The sequence below is a fragment of the Herpailurus yagouaroundi genome, unplaced genomic scaffold, assembly GCF_014898765.1.
Source record: "Herpailurus yagouaroundi ecotype Mexico unplaced genomic scaffold, PumYag 199, whole genome shotgun sequence".
In the NCBI taxonomy this organism is placed as follows: domain Eukaryota; kingdom Metazoa; phylum Chordata; class Mammalia; order Carnivora; family Felidae; genus Herpailurus; species Herpailurus yagouaroundi.
Genome location: NW_024412430.1, coordinates 10,812,577 through 10,832,566, shown reverse-complemented (window position 1 = coordinate 10,832,566; position 19,990 = coordinate 10,812,577). Strand labels below are relative to the sequence as shown.

The window sequence follows — 19,990 nt, the reverse complement described above, 5'->3', positions numbered from 1 at the left end:
TATATAGTGTCTGTAGAAGAAGAATAATGCGAACCTTCCTTGGAGTCTAAAGAATATAAGACTGGCTTTGCCTCTAAATAGATGTGTAATTCAGTTTATTCATCTTAGAAATAGAAATGACAATATGCATCCCACATAATTTTTCAAGGGCCAAGTAAGAGAGTGTATGTAAAAATATTTAATAAAGTGATATATGGATGGGATCTCTTATTATTACTGTCTACAGTGGGTATCTGTTGTTTTTGCCTACCAGGTATGCTTTCCCATTAATTTGGGAATAGCGATCTGTTTTTCCCTTTAGTCCAATCCCGTACTTTCAGTGTAGATTAGTCAGAGAGGGCAGACCTCCCCCTGGAGGGGAGCCTATGACACAGATGAAGCTGGGGAGTATATTCCATCAACCCTGGGCCTTGCCCTGGTGATTTCAGAACAATCACATGAGTCAAGTCAAGCCAATAAGCATTTAGGACTTTTGTTAGAGCTGGAGGAAAGGGAAGCACTTTATGTTGTGAGAGAGTGGGGGAGCAATGTAAGTTGGTGGCCATTTGGGGAAAGCTTGCCTGAGAATGAGCTAACCCAAGAGGGAAAACAGAACCAAGAAATAGTGAAATAACATTCCGAGATATCATCAACCCCTAGGATTCAGATGTGCTTGAAACCAGAATTGCCCCTGGAGTTTCCAGTTGCGTGAGTACATAAATTCCTCTTTCTGTCCTAACTAGTTTGATTTGGTTTTCTGTCATTTGTCATCAAAACTGTACTAGCTGAGTCCCTATAATTAGGGAAACTTTAACTAGAAATTATTAGTGTTACCTGGAAAAGCTCCACACCTAATTTATACTAAAGCAATTACAGTTGACCCTTAGACAATGAGGAGGGGGTTAGGGTTAGACCTCCTTGATTGCCTCTGTCATGAATCCTGTGAAGACATGAATAACATCTGGACAGTTTTCTCCAGCAGAAATTTATTGTTTAGGGCTTGATGTCTTCCATGGTGTTTTCTTGTAACAATAATGGCATTTTCAATGGTGTAGACTGTCCAGACTTTCTTGATGTTCTCGGGGTCCTGTTTCATAGCATTGACTCCTCTTCCTATAGAGTACTGTATGTAATGAGACTTAAAGGTCCTTTGGATACCCTGATCTAGAGTGAATTAGAGATGATGTGTTTGAGGGCAAGTAAACCACTTTGACACCTTCAGTGTTGAACTCCTGGGCTTCTGGGTCACCAAGGGCATTGTCCAATATCAAAAGAACTTTAAAAGGCAGTCCCTTACTGGTAAGGTACTTCCTGACTTCAGGGACAAAGCATCACAATGGAACTTATTTAGAAAAAAGGGTTCTTGTTGTCCGGGCCTTCTTTTTGTACAACCAAAAGACTGGAAGCTGGTGTTTATATTTTCTCTTCAAGGCTCAGGGGTTAGCAGCCTTATAGATTAGGACAGTCCTGATCATAAACCCGACTGCATTTACAGAAAACTGTAGAGTCAGCCTCTCCTGTCCAGCCTTAAATCCTGGTGCTAGCTTTTCTTCCTTACTAGTACATTTGTACATTTTTCCCCCAGAATAGGGCACTTTCTTCTGCATTAGAAATCTGTTTAAGCAGATCTCCTTCCTCCTCAATGATTTTCTTTATGGTGTCTGGGAACTTGTTTGCGGCCTCTTGGTTGGCAGAAGCTTCCTTTCCTGGTACCTTGACATTTTTTAAATCCAAACCTTTTATTTTAAAGATTTTATTTTTGAAGTAATCTCTATACCCAAGGTGGGACTTCAACTTAAAACCCCCAAATCAAGAGTCCCATGCTCCACCAACTGAGCTAGCCAGATGCCCCTAAAGCCAAACCTTTTTAAAATTATCAAACCATCCTTTGCTGGTATTAAAATTTCCAGCTTTAGTTCCTTCACTTTCCTTTTGTTCTAACTTGTCATGGAATGACTTTGCTTTTTCATGAATCATATTAGAGTTGACAGGTGTGGCTTTCATATAGCAATCCTGCACCCATATAAAAGCTGCATTTTCGATATGACATAAAAAAGTATTTCAAAGAAAGTGCAAGGTTTTCGTGCCTGCTGGCATAGCTGCAATGGCAGCTTCAGAAATCTCCTTTTTTTTTTTTTTTAAAAACAATTGCACCCTTATGCTGGGTTAATTTATCTTGAAATGGTGGGCAACCCCAGCTGCAAACCTCAATCTATAGACATAGCAAGTAAATCATCTTTCTCATGTAACGTCGTGACTTCTTGGGAACATTTCCAGCATCACTAGTGGCATTTCCTATGGGTCCCCTGGTGTTATTCAGGGTTTATGATGTTGCACTAAACTCAATGAAAAATATTTGAGAACCGTGAGAGATTGCTTTTTACTGTGATGCAGTTTACTGGAGAGCCACACTGCTCAAGCAGAGATGATTAATGTCACGGGGCATTTCAGGAGGATGCTCCCAACACTTGAACTCACTGCAGTAGCAACGGGAGGTGGCTACCAAATTATTGCTATAGTGCAGTATGTAGTTTGTTTTCTGCAGTATGACTCAATATAGCATTCTTACATTTGTTTACATTTTTCAACTGCAAATGGTGCCATGAATGCTCTGTGTGTCCACAAGCTTTGATATATTTCAACTTTTCTGTAGCAGGTTCGTATATATTTTGTGGCAGTAAATGATAAAAGAGACTAGCATCTACCTATGTTTTATGCATTCAGACATACTACTGTTTTCTTAATTTGGCGGGGGGGATATTTCTAGGCTACACAGTTTGCGAGTTTTTTTCACATTGTCACAAATCTCCACACACTTTTCCAATATATTAACTGAAAAAAATTCCTCACAGAAGTGGACATGTGCAGTTCAAACCTGAGTTAAGTGTCAACTGTACTAATTGGTCATAAAATGGGTGCCAAAAGAGTAAATGCTCTTCTGGTCTTGAAAATCCTTACTCTCGGGGTGCCTGGGTGGCTCAGTTGGTTAAGGGTCCAACTTCAGCTCAGGTCATGATCTCTCGGTCCGTGAGTTCGAACCCCACGTCGGGCTCTGTGCTGACAGCTCAGAGCCAGGAGCTTGTTTCCGATTCTGTGTCTCCCTCTCTCTGACCCTCCCCCATTCATGCTCTGTCTCTCTCTGTCTCAAAAATAAATAAACGTTAAAAAAAAATTAAAAAAAAAAGATAATCCTTACTCTCAGTCTACTTCCTTTATTATTATTTTTTAATGTTATTGCACTGGCTTTTAATTCCCTCCTGGCCCTTTAGAAAATGACCTTTGAGGTACTTGCGTGGCTCAGTCAGTTAAGCACCCAGTTCTTGATCGTGGCTGGGTCATGATCTCACAGTTTGTGGGATCAAGCCTCACATCAGGCTCTGCACTGACAGCACAGAGCCCGCTTGGCATTCTCTCTCTTCCTTTCCCTGCCCCTCCCCCGCTTGTGTGCATGTTCTCTCTCTCTCTCTCTCTCAAAATAAATAAATAATCTTAAAAAAGAAAGAAATAGCCTCAGCCTCCCTAGTTTAAAGCAACCTAAACACGATGCTACAGAAAGAGATTTAGTTAACAGAGGAAATAGCACCACAAGTCTGACATATATGCCAGCTGAACACCAGAAACTCAAAATCGTGCAACACTCAGAAAGTCCTTCAAGGTTCAGGCAGTTCTCCAGCTTCTTCCCTGAGCTCCCAACCTTTACCTCAGACTGTGACATCCTCAGCTGTGTGTTTGGTGTACTCCACAGCCAGAAACATCCTGAACATACCTGGTCCCCTGAGGGAAGACTTTCAGTAGGTTTCTCACCAGCCTGCTCACCATGCAGCTGGGCGTGGGTGTTGTGGGGACGTGGGAAAATGTCCACCACCACCAGGAGCAAAAGGAGCCCAAATCCAGTTTCTTTTCTCTAAGCCTCTTCTCTGGGAGAGGATGTTCCTTTATCCAGATTAAAGAGCATGAGGAACAAAGAAAGCCACAGTGATATTGAACTTAATTTCAAGTACCACTCCTTTCATAAGAACGGTTAACTGGTAGCCAAATGGTCTCATTATTGTTGCCAATAAACAGTAAAGGTGCCAAGAAACCAAAGCAGCACTGGAGAGAAAAGGAAGAAAACCAAGGGTTTAGATAAGTTGTGAAAATGGATATCTGGTCTTTGAATAATTAAAGATATTCAATCTGTAGGATGTTAAAGAAATCCCTAATCTACATTTATGTTAGAGCATGTCGTTACTAATCCAGGACATGAAAATTTTATCATTATAGTTATGGACAATTCTGCCAAAGAATCTCACATATTGGCTATCAAAATAAGAGAAATGCTGAATTATAGAATACTATACATTGAATATTTAATAAATTAATCCCCTGTGCTCATGGTAGGAGTTCTAGAAATAATGCCTGTTGCATGACAGCACTTAATCATATACTAGTTAATAATAATCATTTGAGAGCAAGTCAATGTCTAATAGGTTTGCAACCCAAATTAGAAGCATAGAGAAATCATACTCAAAGTTAAATTCATTCTTAAAAAGATCATTGCTAGATATGAATACTTAAAGGAAAGGAAAGAAGATTGAAGCTTTTGTTGTGGTTGATTCTTTTGAGAGTTCCTGGGTCATTAAACATGAGCTTATTCATATAAATTTTGGCCCTGGTATCTGTATCTTATTATTTTTTTTTTCAACGTTTACTTATTTTTGGGACAGAGAGAGACAGAGCATGAATGGGAGAGGGGCAGAGAGAGGGAGACTCAGAATCGGAAACAGGCTCCAGGCTCTGAGCCATCAGCCCAGAGCCTGACGCGGGGCTTGAACTCACGGACCGCGAGATCGTGACCTGGCTGAAGTCGGACGCTTAACCGACTGTGCCACCCAGGCGCCCCTGTATCTTATTATTTTTATTTCATATTTTTTTCACAGAACTGAGTTATACCAGATTCTCTTGGTTGCTCAGCAATAGATTCTGACTCTGAAATCCATCTTCCTCAAAGGAGGAAGAGAAGGAGGAAACAGGGAGAGGGAAGGAGGAGAGAGAGAAAGAAGGGGAGGGAAGAAGAAGAGAAGGAGTAGAGCATGGAACAGGAAGGGATAAAGGGAAGAGACATGGACAAAGGAAAAGGAGAAGGAGGAGGGAGGAGAGAAAGACGGACGAGGGAGCATGGAGGCAGTGGGGAGGACCAGACATCTCACTCATTTTGACATAGCAAGTGGACTCTAACTTTTTTATATCAAATATTATAAAGTGAACCTCAAGATGTGCACAGAGTGGGTGACGGGAGCTCCCTATTCCTAGAGAATTAAAAAAATACTATGCCATCAATCCTTGATTAGGACACAAATACTTAATCTTAAACTTCTGAGTGTTAAACGGTTTAAATGCAAGTTTTTAAAATAGATTTAAATGATTAAACATGGAGTTAGTAGAAGCTAATTTTCTTAGAGAATTGGTTTTTTTCCTCAGCTTAATTGCATGACATCTGGTAGAAGAAGGTTTAATGCTGGGGGGAGAACATGACTTTGAAAGGTCCTGGGCAGGGGCTTGTCTGGAATCAATCAGATGATTGTTAAGACAGGAAGAGAAAGGAGATGAATAGGTTTGCCTCGGTGGCCATTTACATCTAGCTGATAAACATCTATTTTACGTTTGCTGTTCTGGTCAGATCTTCTTGGCAACTTCTTAAATGATCTGATAAGGCTGATAAATCTATTAGAGTAGGCTCACATGGTGGGATTCCCACTTCTCGAGTTGGTCTGGTCACACTTTCCTACAGAAAAGTCCTGTATCAGCCACCTGAGCTATAATTTTCTTACCCCAGGGATATTATGGCGCAAGAAATTGACATAAAGAGAAGACATTGCTTTAATCCCCACACTTCATTGGTTTGATGAAGTTTGAGGAAAACACAAATAACTCAAGTCTATTGAGGATCAGCAATTCACATTTAAAAAGCATAAAGCTTATTAATGGTCTTGAAGAGAAAAGATTCCATATGAATATAAAACCATCATTATCATTGGCAACATGTCCAAATATCTTGCCAACATTTTTCTGATTCAGACTGTTACATTTCACATTAAAATATAATAAAAAGATATTCATTAAAAAGACCTTATAAACAGACAAAGCTTGAAAAACAGAAAATATACTTAGGAAACTCCGCGCAAACAACAAGCACATTTTAGGGTACTTTTCCCAAGAGATAATGACAAAGTCCAGAGGTAGTAATAGCAGTAGTAGTTGAAATATAATTGAGCACTGAGCATCCGGTAGGCACTGTTCCACCTGCTTTCAATATATTATCTTCCGTAATAAAACCCCTCTGCAATAAATATCGTTCTATTCTTATTTCACCAATAAGGAATCAGGAAAGCAAAAATTCCACAGAATGTACTGGTGTGTCCAAAGAGAAAGGAGTGAATCTGAACTTGAGGATATTAGACAGTCAATCTCATGTATCCCCACACAAGGATGTTGGAAAGTGTTTACCAGTCACAGAAGACAATAAAGCTGGTAAAGTTGTTGTAAAGGGGAAAGAACAGAACAAAAAAGCAACTAGCCTGTCAGCTTGGTTTAAGGACCTCTAAAATAATAAGCTCTATTTATTTAGTTTTCTTAACACACTGCTACTCAGTGTACTGAAACACTTTTAAATCTGTGTAGTAACCATGTACCACAGAAAGGACTTGCCTCTGGACAGCTCTGTCTCTGACACAAATTGGCTACAGAGACCTGACATCTTGGTTACAAATATATTATGTTGCCATCACTTTAAGCATAAGCAAAATAAATATACTTTAAGCATAGGTGAAGTAAAATTTAAAAAAAAAAACATGATAGTAATGATGGCGATATTTTTTGGACTGACAGCAATATGCTATGCTTTGGGCAGAATTGAGCTTAACATGGATCTTATTTACCCTTTTAAAGTTAAATTCTATTTTTCTTTTCATTCCTTCAAGAAGAAAAGTGCTAAAACAGCACTCAGTACTCTACTAGCACTCAGCTGGTGACAGTGGACTATTTATTTGGTTTTAAATAACGTGACTTAACTGTGGCTGTCAGTAAAATAGAGGCCTTAGCATACCACAGGCGCCCACACAGGGAACCACAGGCCACAGAGAAGCACTTAGTAGTTGTGTGTAATCAAATTTGTGAAAACTGATCCAGAAGAGCACTTCACTATTTACAGGAGTGCTATAATAAATCTTTTTGCAAACTATAGAATCTATTTGTATTGTGAAATATCTCTTAATTTGTTTTTAAGTTTGAATTTTTGTGTACATGTGGTCTTCTTAAAGTGAGTCCCTTCTGAAATTAACCTGAAGCCCAGGTTAATCTAAAGAATTAACATAATAGTCGTTCATTTGTTCACTCAATACTCTGAAATGATGCTATGTACTAAGCATATGCCAGGTCCAAGGGATGGCGGTGATTAAGTCCACTAATACCCTTATAGTGCTCACCTGAGTTGGGGAGGAGACTTCTAATGTGTTAAGCATTCCTCTCTTGGAAAGCCAAAGATGAAATAAGCACCTTCCTTCTGCAAGACAGCTATCCAGTCATTTTTTGAAAGCGATGCCATAGGTAATCATTTTGAATCCTTGTCGCATATAAACAACACAATAACGTGATGAATTTGTGTTGTCATAAAATATCAAATGTTAAAATGAGAACTGGCAGGTCTTGGGGAGCTGAATGCCCCAGAGTCCTAAGCTGTACCTAAAGGTTGGATCTTTCAGTGTTACAGCCTGGAGGAACCTCAGATTCTTGTATCCACCCAACCCTCTCCTCGGTCCCATACCCTATTCCCGCCCCCCCCACCCCGCCCCCTAGAAGAAGAAACTACTGTTTTCTAGGTTGAGAGAGTAGCTCAAACTGGAATTAGTCAGGACCTTTTCATCCTCAGACTTTTTAGCTGATTGCTGAATGATTCCGCTCCTCCTTCTTCTCAGAAAATCTGAATATAAATGACATATTTTAGGGTTTGAGGGGTGGGTTCCCTTGCTCCCTTTTGGTTAAACTTTACATGCTTGTAAGTAGAAGGTGTGCTGGCAACAGATGATGGATGGTAAAAAAGAACTTCTGCACGTACAGCAGGAGCAGACCTGCTCTGGGCTCAAGTCCCCTTAGCCCCTAACTGACCCACGGATCCCCCTTAACTCCACCGGCCACTCTCAGAAATAGGCTGGTGGGCGGGCGAAACTCCAGACCCCAGAATGCCGAGGACGTGCCTCCCAACTCCTCTGTAGCCCGTTCGCTCCTCATTGCATTCCGGGAAATGTAGTTTCTTTCTAATCAGTAACCCACACTCTTGGAAACCAGGGCTATTAGGTTTAAGGGACCCGCCCCTCCAATGGCCCCGCCCTCTCCATTGACCCCGCCCCAGGTTGCCCAGGAGATGAGAGACGCCGAATCTTGGTCGCTGCTGCTGGCGTGGAGAGTATGATAGGTGCAAAAAGAAATCCTCCGAGGTCTGAATGTGGAGGTCATCCATGGAGAGTTCTGACAGCTTCTGCCAGGACTATTGCAGCAGTAGGCAATACGGGTTTGAGCTCGGACCCACGGACTTGCTGGAGCGCAAGGGCTCCCTGACCCTCCGCTCCCATCACAAGAAGTACTCGAAGCCAGTGTTGGTGTATTCTTGGTGAGCGAGCTCTCTGCAGTCCCCGGTCGCTGGGAGAAGGGATGGGGGAGGAGAGGAAAGGACAGCAATAGAGGGCAAGGGTGGAGAGGCTGGAATAAACAGAGAAGAGAATAAAAGGGGGGAAAAGAAGAGAAGAGAAAGGAAAAGACGAGACAGGTGAAAAAACTGGGAGAGGTGACAAGGGAGACCAAAGAAAGGGAAACAGATCTTCGAAGTGGGGGTGGGAGGGGGGCATTGGGAGTTGGGGCAGCAGGAGGAGATAGGAAAGCCTCCAAAAGCAGCTCCCCAGACACACTGAGACCTGCTGCAGCCAGCTCCTGTCTACCAGAGGTCGTAGATCGCCCACACGGAGGATGGAGGCGAGGCTGTTTGCAGAGGCCTGGAAATCACGTTTCTGAGATAACTACTTAAAAAAGGAAGGGTCCATTAGGACACCAGGGGACAGCAGGAGGGAGATGGCTGTCCAGAGGATGGCCTCCAGGGCTGCCATTTCTTGGGGGCAGTGAAGCATATGGGATGATTTGAAAGAGGTCCCTAAATATTCCCTAGGCCACTAAGACTCTACTGGCCAGAGATTACAAACTGGCATCTCCCAGTGGCTAAGGCCAATGGACATAGTTTTTTTGTTTGTTTGTTTTTTTGTGGTTTTTTTTTTTTTGCATGCACTGTATTTATTTTTTTTAATTAACTGCCCACATTTAAAATTAAGAAATAGTACATAAACCTTCAAGATTGTGTCTTCTCTTGAAAAGTTGAAGGGCCTGGCAGCAGAGAATTTATTCCTTCTTGCAGTTATTGGAACTGAGCACTGTCTACCCTATAAGATGGGAGTTCCTTCTCTGGGAATTTCACTCATAGAGGTTCTCGCCTGACTCCAGGAGGCATTTGATTTACTTCATCTGCTTTGGGTTTGGGAATTCAAATTCACCTAGAGATTCTCTTGCTTTATTAAATATTGCAGTGACTAATAGCAAAACCATGACAACTGGGAAAAAATTAGGCATTAGGGCATTTAGAACTTTGTCTTTTGGGTCATTTTCCTGTATTATTGACAATAATTACTTTCAGAGTATTTGGGATATTCTGAGGCAGAGGGTGGAGACAAGGGAAAAGATTGTCTCCTTTATACTTGCCTTTGAACAAAGATGACTGATTTGACTTGACTCTAGCCCTAAGGCTAAGCCCTCCTTGATCCCATTCATTCATGTAATGTATGTGAGCCCTGCAGTTTGTGTCGTGCAAACTTTCTACAGCCTACCCACTTTCCTATAAGTCCACTCCCCTAATTTGACTTTTTATCCCTAAAACTGACTCTCTGCCTATTTTGAACTCAATGTTAGAAGCTGGATAGATTTGGAACCCAATGCTATATAGAGAGATAGAAAATCCTCTCTTAGCTTCATACTGGGCTTACCTCACAGACTTCAAGTAAAACACTTAGCTCTTGCGTGATTTTGTTACTCTGTGAAGATGAGGTCATAATATAAATCACTATTAGAAATGATTGTTAAAGAGAAAGAACTTTGTTAAAGACAAAGAAGAACTGCTTCTCTCTTATACACTACCATGACTTGTGGACATCATAGATATCAATAGCAGAACTACAGAAGAGCATAAATGAGAAGGAGATGAGGAATTTGGTGGGGGAGAAGTGTGGTGCGACATGGAAGTCATCTGGTCACTGCTGAAAACGTAGAGTTCTCATGCTGTTGGTTTTAGAAAGAACATTTGGGAGCAGAAGGAAATAAATTCAATTCAAGAAACATTCATGTGTCATGCACTTTGCTATGTGTTCGAGACACAGAGGTAAAGTAGATTCAATGAGTTAATTTGGCAAAAGCATTTAACACCATGCCTGGACATAGTAAGTGGTCAGTAATACATGGCGGCTAATACTAACTTTTTAAGATAATATAATAGTTAAACACTTGGACTCTAGGTTTCAGTACCATTTCTGCAACATGTGATATGGCAAGTGACATGACTGCTCTGGGCCTCTGTTTCTAGCACTGTAAAATGGGGATGATAGGATTATTGTAAGATTAAACACAATATTGTACATGAAGCACTTTTTAACATATAGCCTGGCACATCATAAGCACAGTAAAGCTTATATACATGTATTAGGACATGGTCATGGACCTCAATGAATTTCATAGATCAGTTAAGAAGAATACCAATAAATTCAGTGTAATTGATTTGTGCTAAATAGAGATGAGTATAAGAGGCAAATGTAACAGGAAGCGGAGGTTTGTGTGTGTGTGTGTGGCGTGGGGGTGGGGGGGGGTGGGGGGGTTGGTTCCTGAGCAGGGTTTAGAAGGAAGAATAGGAGTTCCATAGGTGCACAAAAGAAAAAAGGCAAGTGCAATGGAATAGTCAGAAGCAACATCATAGGGAAATAGAAATAATTCTCTACAGTGGGTAAGTACAGTGGATTTGCAGATTCTGCAAGATTTGCCTGCTTGCTAAAATTTATTTATAACCCCAAATCAATACTAAAGGCATTTTCATGGTCATTTATGGACATGCACAGAGAGACAAAATTTTTGAGTCACTCTTCCTCCCCTCTCCCGCACTCCCTCAATGGTCCCAGGTGAGATCAGACAAAGTGGACATTCTGCGTTCTTATTTCAGCTATCAACTGTAAACAAGTGGGTTTTTTTCCCCCACCACAGTCTATTGAGCATTTTTGTGCTTTTTATGGGTGATTTCATTGTTAATATGGCCCCCGTATTACTGAAGTGCTGTCTAATGTTCTTAAGTGCAAAAAGGCCATGATGTGCAGGATGCAGAAAATATGTGTTAAATAAACTTCATTCAGTCATGAGTTATAGTGCAGTTGGCAGTGAGTTCAATGTTAACGAGTCAGCAAAATATATTAAATAAAGTATATTTATTTTTTTATTTTTAAAATTTTTTTTCAACATTTATTTATTTTTGGGACAGAGAGAGACACAGCATGAACGGGGGAGGGGCAGAGAGAGAGGGAGACACAGAATCGGAAACAGGCTCCAGGCTCTGAGCCATCAGCCCAGAGCCCGACGCGGGGCTCGAACCCACGGACCGTGAGATCGTGACCTGGCTGAAGTCGGACGCTTAACCGACTGCGCCACCCAGGCGCCCCTTAAATAAAGTATATTTAAACAGAAACATACATGAAACCAGGTTATATATTGATTGGCTGATGAAAATGTGACCAGAGGCTCACAGGAACCTACTCCTTTATTTCCCCTAGGAGCAATGGTTCACTATTTGCTAATTATTTGTGACAACTTTATAAAACATAGCATCCTCAAATAATGAGAACTGATCATAAAATGTGAGAAACATTTACATTTCTTTGACTGGGCTGTGCCGCTGGCATCCTTATTTTCCTTCTGTAGCCAAATAGTCACCAAGATCTGTCTTAAAAAAAAAAAAAAAACTGTGTAAAGTTCAAATTGTATCAACTTCCAAATGCATAATCTAATCAACCATTATCTTTTTATGCATTCCAGTCATAATTGTTTGCTTTCTATTAACTTGTTATATATTAAAACTTTTATTAAATTTTAATCTTTTATGAATGACTTTAATTGATGAATACTTACTATCTATGATATACCATTTGGATGGCCTCTCGACTGAGTATTTGATCAGTTAAGTTACTGTACCTCTAGGCTTCCAAAGTAGAATCTGTAACTGGGAAAAATTCTGCTTTACCTCTTATATAGCTTAAACATTTGCATGATTCCTGTGTTTCTGTTTTTGTCGCTTGTAATGCAAGTCTGCCTGAAAACCATCTGTATATAATAGACCTGGTGAAGTGATATACCCAGCATGGTTGTTAAAAGTATCTCCAATCCGTTACTAGAATAAGACATTGCCTCGGCACCATATCCTCCTTGGAGCTGGAGTGATGGACACAGCATATCACCTGCATCACACTGATGCTTCTGTGTCACAGAGACCTTTCCTAGAAAGTATTTTTCTCTATTCATTCATGTAGCGTATGTGGAGCCGTATCATCAGATGGCTCCATGAGAATTCCGAGCTGAGGGGAAATCTTCTCTTGGGATATCTTCCCACTCATTGGAATGATGGAATACTAAGAGCCAGAACAACTAGATTTGCCCTTAATGAAAATTCTCTGGTGTGAGGCTGCTTCTTATATTGTTATGTATGTATTTTAACCCATCTCTTCATTGCCCAAATCGACATCAGGTAATAAGTGATGATAATTTAAAGTCTAAAAAATCATCTGAGTCTCCATGGAGACAGTTCATGCTCTGGTCTCCATGGTGACACCTAGAGTTTTAAGACCTCAGGTTAATTTTATGTATATGTAATTTCAATTACTTTTCTCCCCTGCCTAAGCCCTAGGTAAAGAGCCTGTGCAGTTTACTCTTCCATTTCCTCACCTCCCTCCCCATAATAGGAAGAAAACAGAAAGAGAAAGGAAAAGAAGGATGAAAAATAAAATGCAGTGATAATTGTGGGGTAGGGAACTTCATAGTTTTACAGATTTCTATGGAAAATCATTTGGATTGGGAAAGAAAGAGCTTTCTGTGATGCTCTTCAGACTCACACTGTATTGTGTCATCTGAACAGGGTACAGTTAAGGTACTCCACAAGCAGGGGAGAACCTAGTTTCAAGGCAACTAGATATCATTAGTGTCCTTCTGAAGAAAATAGAGCTGTGTTTTCTAATTTGCTGTATCATTCCACCTGTACTTAACCAGTGACTTTCTCAGGGACTAACCTGGAAGTATTTGGAGTTCTTCACATGACTCAGGACCATGCTAGAGTTACACAGACCTTCTCTAGCTAGCATCCCCCTCCTCCCTCCAGCATAGACTTTGGAGAGAAGAGAGAAGAGCCTTTAGAGAGGCTTTTTTTTTTTTTATTTTGACCAATAATGAGAGGTGAGAAGAGCAAACCTCAGGACAAGGCATAAAGACACCGCAGGTGCTCAGTTAACATTCATCAAAGAAATGAACAAATGAGCGGGCAGAATGAACACACACAGAACCCAAAAGGCACTGGGATGGGACCCTCTATTTTATGCTGTAAAAATGCCTGGAGGTAAACAGTCTACAGGATAGCACAAACTCATAATAAAGCCAGAATCCATGTTCACAGCCACGATCCTGATGTAATAGGATGACACTGAAGTATGTTTGGTCACCTCTATGTAAGTGAGCTTCGAGGGATATAATGTACTCCTCTTCTGATTTGAATGGTGAAGAATTTAAAATAGAGCTCAACTTGTACTCTTACTAGTTGCAGTGCTTAACTTATCAGGGACTGACAGGTACTAAGAAGAAATTGAGTTTATATAGAGACAAACGAATTTACACTTTAAAGAGATATTTTTATTTCTTAACTCCTGCTTAAAAAAAACAATTCTAAATTATAATATCATGTGACCATTTGAGATGGCATTATAGTAGACCAATGGCATGAAATATATTCACCATCAAGTAGATAGCAGAACTAGAAATTTGCACACAACTCAGATGCATATATAAAATTTATTTTCTAAAATTGATCCTGATGGCTTTTCAATTGTTAGTTACTAGGAAAAAATTCAAACTTGCCAACTAAAGAGCATCTCAGTCTCTTCAAGTTTAAACAGCTTGTTTTAAGTTAAAATTGTCTCTTTCAGAAGAGTGCCCACCATTTCTGAGTCCTTCGTCCTCTCCTCTCCTTTCCCCAGTGGATCTGTGTGTGTGAGGGACTGAGATGGTGTGTTATTTTGGAGGTGGGGAGAGGGGCCCCCAGATCTATGTGTGGGTCCTTGTTGTTGCTCACGTCCTCCTTTGTTCAACTTCTGACCCTGCTCCTGGTGGTTTGTGACCAATAGACTTTGTGGAGGACTGGATGTCTCTGCTTAGAGTCTTAGTTCCACTTTGGCTCTTGCTGGCTCTATGGATCCCCCTGTCATGCTTCTCCTCCCCAAGCCCCTGACTTAGGCTGGTCACCCATAGCCACTGTGCTAGGGGCATGTCATCCCTCAACATGGCTCCCCGCAGCTGGCGCTCTGACAGCTTCCGTCAAATGCCCCTTGGAGATGGTGTGTGCGTGCTGTGCTCTGCCCAGGAGAGTTTATTCCCATTGGCCTGAGAATTATTAAAAGTGTTTTTCTTCACTTTCTCAAGTGATCTGCTTTAAAACCTAAATTAGGAGGTCACCCTATCTGAGCCATGTTTGGGAGCTCCTGGGTCATGTTAATAGAAGCTTAAGAAATGTAGACCTTTTATTTCTCCACAGTGACTGACTTTCAAGAAAAATAATACCTCACTTAGGACTCAAAAATTCCATTTGGTCATTCAGAAGTTAATCAGCATGCTTCATTTTCCTTCATATTCCTGTCAAAACAATCCTAAATCTTCCCAAGACAAATGTGGATGCCTTTAATTTATTAGAGCAAAGGTATTTTACAGAGGTAAACAAAGAAAAGTGAAAAGGCGAATATTTGAAAATATAATCCTGCTATGAGTAAGTGAAAAAAAAAGTATGTAATGAATTCCTTTGTTAAAAGTGTAGGTCTATATGCTTTGAAAAGAAATTGAAAGAACATTCACCATAGAACACAAAATACTTATTGCTGGATGGTAGGTACATTTATGGATTATTCGTCTTTTTCTTTTTTCCTCTTTGCCACTTCTACATTTTCCACAATGAACATGTATTATCTGCATAATAAGAATAAAGTAAAATTACTTTTAAAATTTTGATGTCATTTGCTGCAGCTTTTCCCTGAAGCAGACATTCTCTAAATGATCAGAATGTAGACACAGTGTTTCATCTCTTTTAGAGTCTGAGTCACTCTTCATGGTTTATTATGAGTCTTTTTAAAATATCTTTTTAATTGCTAGTTTTATGTTGGGTAAAAAGGATGATGTTATTCACATTCATTCGGTTTAACCACCCTTTCATTCTTGCCTCTGTTCTATAATGGTAGCTCCTACGCCACAGTTATTTTTAATCTAGTCCTACATTCTTATTCCTCAACATACGCACATACCCACAAATGATCTTCAATGTAGTAGTTTTGGGGAGAAGCACCTTATTTTCTATTTTTAAGATGAAATCTAGGACACACTGTATCCTTTTGCCCTGACTGAATTTTTCTTTCAGTGCTGCTCTCTTTCATGAAATTCCAATCAAGTTCTCTTCCTGAAGACCGGTGGTTGTAGGATTGTTGTGCCTTGACCTTTATGTGAGGTTTTGCTTAACTTAATTGGCGGCCAAAGTAAAATGTCTTGCAAGTTTTGCTTGCAAGATGGATCCTTTTAAGGCAGAGTATGACGGAATGGGCATTTCCACATATGGGTGCACTTAGATTAGGAAAGATCATTGCTGTAGACAAGTCCCTCTGAACCAACCCTCTACTTACTCTCGGGACCATCTCCCACCTGGGCCACAGGAGCCACCAAAGGCCACTCTACATCATAATGCTGCTGAAGTCTTTCCTCTCACAGACAGTCACAAATACTTTTCCACTAAACTTTCTTTCTCTTACTGATGATCTCTTTCTAGGTAAGGGTGTGGGGAATGAGGGAGGAAGTAAGAAGAATTTGGGGTCCAGTAACATTTCGATAAGGTGAGATTCAGTCTATGGACACTGTGATACCCAGGCTCAGGGTTCAAGGTTTTTAACAGCACTAGAACTAGTATTATTAGCTAAACTTATCTGAGTTGGCCAGGGAAGTCATGTGTTGGTACTATTGTCTGTGTGTACTGCTCAGACTTCTTTTGGTTGCAAGTGACAAATACTCAGCTTGCACTAGCCTAAGGAAGCAAGAGAATGAATCGGCTGGTTACAGTCATGAAATGGTTGATTACCAGGTAAGGAGGACAAGGGTGCAGCTCCACCTTAAGAACAACTGCAATAAAAGATGCAAATGCAACCAGGTCTCATTTAGTTTCTCCTCTCTCCTCCTCTTTGTGTACTTGCTTCATCTTATCATTGAAAACTATGGAAAACATGGCTGCCGCAGTTCTGGAATTTATATCTGATGTATCTTTATCCTACAATAAAAAGTTGATTTTAATGTGTTTTCAGTATTGAATACAAAAATTCCAGGTTAGATATCCTGTCTTGGACCACATATCTCTGTGGGGTCATCTGAATAGGCAAGGTTAGGTGGAAATATGGCAGCTCTCCAGTAACAATGGAACAAGATGAATATACTAGGAGAAAGGAGTGCTGAGCTGAAAATCCTATAAGTATCTACTATATCCCATTCTATCCTAAGATATCTACTGTATCCGCTATATCCTATAGAGAGGTACTGTAGTGGAGAATGAATTCCATGTTCCAAACACCCCATTTTATAGCAAAAGTTTAGAAAATATGCACTAATATATTAGGGATTTCCTACATTAGCTGCTACTTTGACTTTAAACTTTCCACCACCCCACTCAACCAGAACCTACACAATACGCTTTTAAAAACTTGATCTTAGATGTAATGTGAAAAGATGTAATGTAAAAAGAAATCTTGTGAAGACATTAGATAAATATATTTTTACAATGCTTTGAAAACTTTACTCTGAATAGATTTGAATATTATATTGCTGGGTTTTTTTTAGATACTAATATTTTCTACTGTTTTCTTTATTTAATTTTCAAATAAAATTACATTTTAATTATTAGTCACATATTACATTTCTTTATTTTGACTTAATTAAGTTTTGATGCATTAACAATTAATTGGCAGAAGAATTATAATATGTTTCTTTGGTAAGATGTTAGATCCCCAATCAGATTGTTCTAGGTTCAATCAAATGGAAGAATTAACATAATATCACTTATTGCAAAGAATTTATCTTTCTTTTATAGAAAGTGGTAGGAAGAAGATTTTGAAATTAAAATGTATGAATGACTTGTCAGAATTTTTTAAACATTTGGAAAAATACTGAGATGCTCAACCAGGAACCAGAAGCGTTAAATGAGCTTTTGAAAAAAAAAATCACTTAAAAAATGTTTTTATTTCTAAATAGCTCTGTTTTTGTTTAAAATATCATTTGTTTTAAAAATATATTTATTAAACCACTGCTATGTTGCAGGCACTCTGCTGGGTCTGAGATTTGGCAGTTAGGTCAAGATTACTATGTGACAGGAGTGGGCAAAGCTGACCAGGCAAATACTACGCATTGTGTTATGTGCTAGTAGTAGGGTAAGCAGGGTGTTCTGGGAACATCCAAGAGGAGCACTTAGGCCTTTTGGACCAGGTAGAGCTTTCTAGAGGAGGTCATCCTAACTCCTAGGGGCTCACATGGAAAACTAAAGGTGGCATGTTAGTTAGTTTTCAGTGGAGAGCATTACTACCCCTTCCACTAGAGTGTTAGGTAATAGGTGTGGACATTTTTTATTGTGTAATTATCAGTATCTAGTAATGTAAAGTGTGTGATTACAAGAATTGTGACTCTTAAATTTTTTTTTAATGTTTATTTATTTTTGAGACAGAGACAGAGAAAGACAGAGTGTGAGCAGGGGAGGGACAAAGAGAGAGGGAGACATAAAATCCGAAGCAGGCTCCAGTCTCTGAGCTGTCAGCACAGAGCCTGACATGGGGCTCAAACTCGTGAACTGCGAGATCATGACCTGAGCCGAAGTTGGACACTCAACTGACAGAGCCACCCAGGTGCTCCAAGAATTGTGACTCTTAGTTTTAGGAATGGTCATAGCATCTTAATAGCATTTAACCATCTATTTATGTGATGCCTAAGTTACATATCCATAATTACAGCCAGATGAGTGGGGACAACAGAGCTAATATATATCTAGGGCCAACACATTCAGGTCAGCTAATTTACATATGGCCATTCATAACAAGGGTATGAACAGAAAAACTCCATGGTGTGTGACCATCACAGAAAAGGAATTCTCTACTCATTACTGTCTAAAAATCCTGAACTTTCAGAACTTAGTGGCACCTACTCTCAGTGTAGAGGTGCATGCCAGCAAAGCAACCAAAATTTCATGCAGGCAATCTAGAGATGAACATATTGTGGCCTTCTATCTAGACCTCAATAGAAGTATATGTATTGTGTGATTTATTAGAGAGATCTAATGTAATCTAACCTAATCTATTGCATGGGTTTTTTTTTTTTTAATTTTTTTTTTTAACGTTTATTTATTTTTTTGGGACAGAGAGAGACAGAGCATGAACGGGGGAGGGGCAGAGAGAGAGGGAGACACAGAATCAGAAACAGGGTCCAGGCTCTGAGCCATCAGCCCAGAGCCCGACGCGGGGCTCGAACTCACGGACCGCGAGATCGTGACCTGGCTGAAGTCGGACGCTTAACCGACTGCGCCACCCAGGCGCCCCTTGCATGGGTTTTTTTAAATTGTATTTGTGTGTGTTAAACCATCTTATAATAAGTATAAATAATTTGGAAAGGCTGCCTGTGGTTGTTTTACACTTATGTCAAAGTGAGTGTAGTGAATGTAAGTAGCATGATCCACTGTAGGTCCTATTGACCTTATCCATACCTTTGTACCTCTGACACTTGAGGACATCAAGGCAAGTCAAACATTCTTCTAGACATTAAGATACAGATAAGAAATTTCCTTCTACAATAAAATCATCGAGGCCTGGTCCTGTTTGGCAGACAACTCTTTTTTTCTTTGACAGCATTCTCTATTCTTTATTTGAGAATTGTCTATTTAGACTTTCTGTCTCTACTGAGGACAATTTTGGTAAATTGCTTTTCTTAGAAAGTTACAAGTGCTATCTAGCTTTCCAAATATATTTGCATAGAGTTATGGAAAGTAGTCTTTAATGCTTTAAAATTTTTTCTTCTATTTTAATGGCTATATCCTATTTTAACAACCTTATTAAGATATAAATCACACACTATACATATCAACCTTTTAAATTGTGTAATTCAGTGGCTTTTAGTATATTCACCTAGTTGAACATCTGTCAAAGCAATTGACTTGAGAACATTTTGATTAACATCAAAAGAAATCTTGTTCCTTTTATCTGTTACTCCTGAATCCACCCCCCCTGCCCTCACCAATCCTCAAGCCCTAGAAACCACTAATCTACTTTCTGTCTGTGTAGATTTGCCAATTCTGAACCTTTCGTATGAATGGAATAAAATAATATACTGTTCTATGTGACTGGCTTTTTTTTTTTTTTTTACTTGGCATAATGTTTTCAAGTTTCATCCATGTTGTAGCATGCATCAGTACTCCATTTCCTTTTATTGCCTAATAATATTCCATAATGTGGATATTATATCACTCTATTTTGTTTATATCTCCCCTACCCTTTTTCTTGATTATTAGATGTTTGTCCATTTTGCTTACTTGTTTATTCTGTTTTCTAAAGTATTTAATTCTGCTTTTATCTGCTTTTTAAATCTTGAA

At 39.6% G+C, this 19,990-nt stretch overlaps 1 protein-coding gene across 7 annotated transcripts in view; it reads left to right on the top strand.

The window, feature by feature from the left end:
* MAMDC2 (MAM domain containing 2) overlaps nucleotides 1–19,990 on the top strand; it is a 398,140-nt gene that overhangs the window by 38,775 nt on the left and 339,375 nt on the right. Inside the window, exon 1 of one of the 7 annotated variants that reach the window (XM_040449382.1) lies at nucleotides 506–687. The exons of 3 other annotated variants lie outside the window; for them this stretch is intronic. In XM_040449382.1, the coding sequence (XP_040305316.1) occupies nucleotides 647–687 (41 nt within the window). In that variant the 5' untranslated portion in view covers nucleotides 506–646. Of the gene's footprint in view, nucleotides 1–505; nucleotides 688–8,381; nucleotides 8,624–19,990 lie in introns of those variants that run through there. 3 more of the 7 variants (XM_040449387.1, XM_040449388.1, XM_040449381.1) reach the window with 3 other exon arrangements.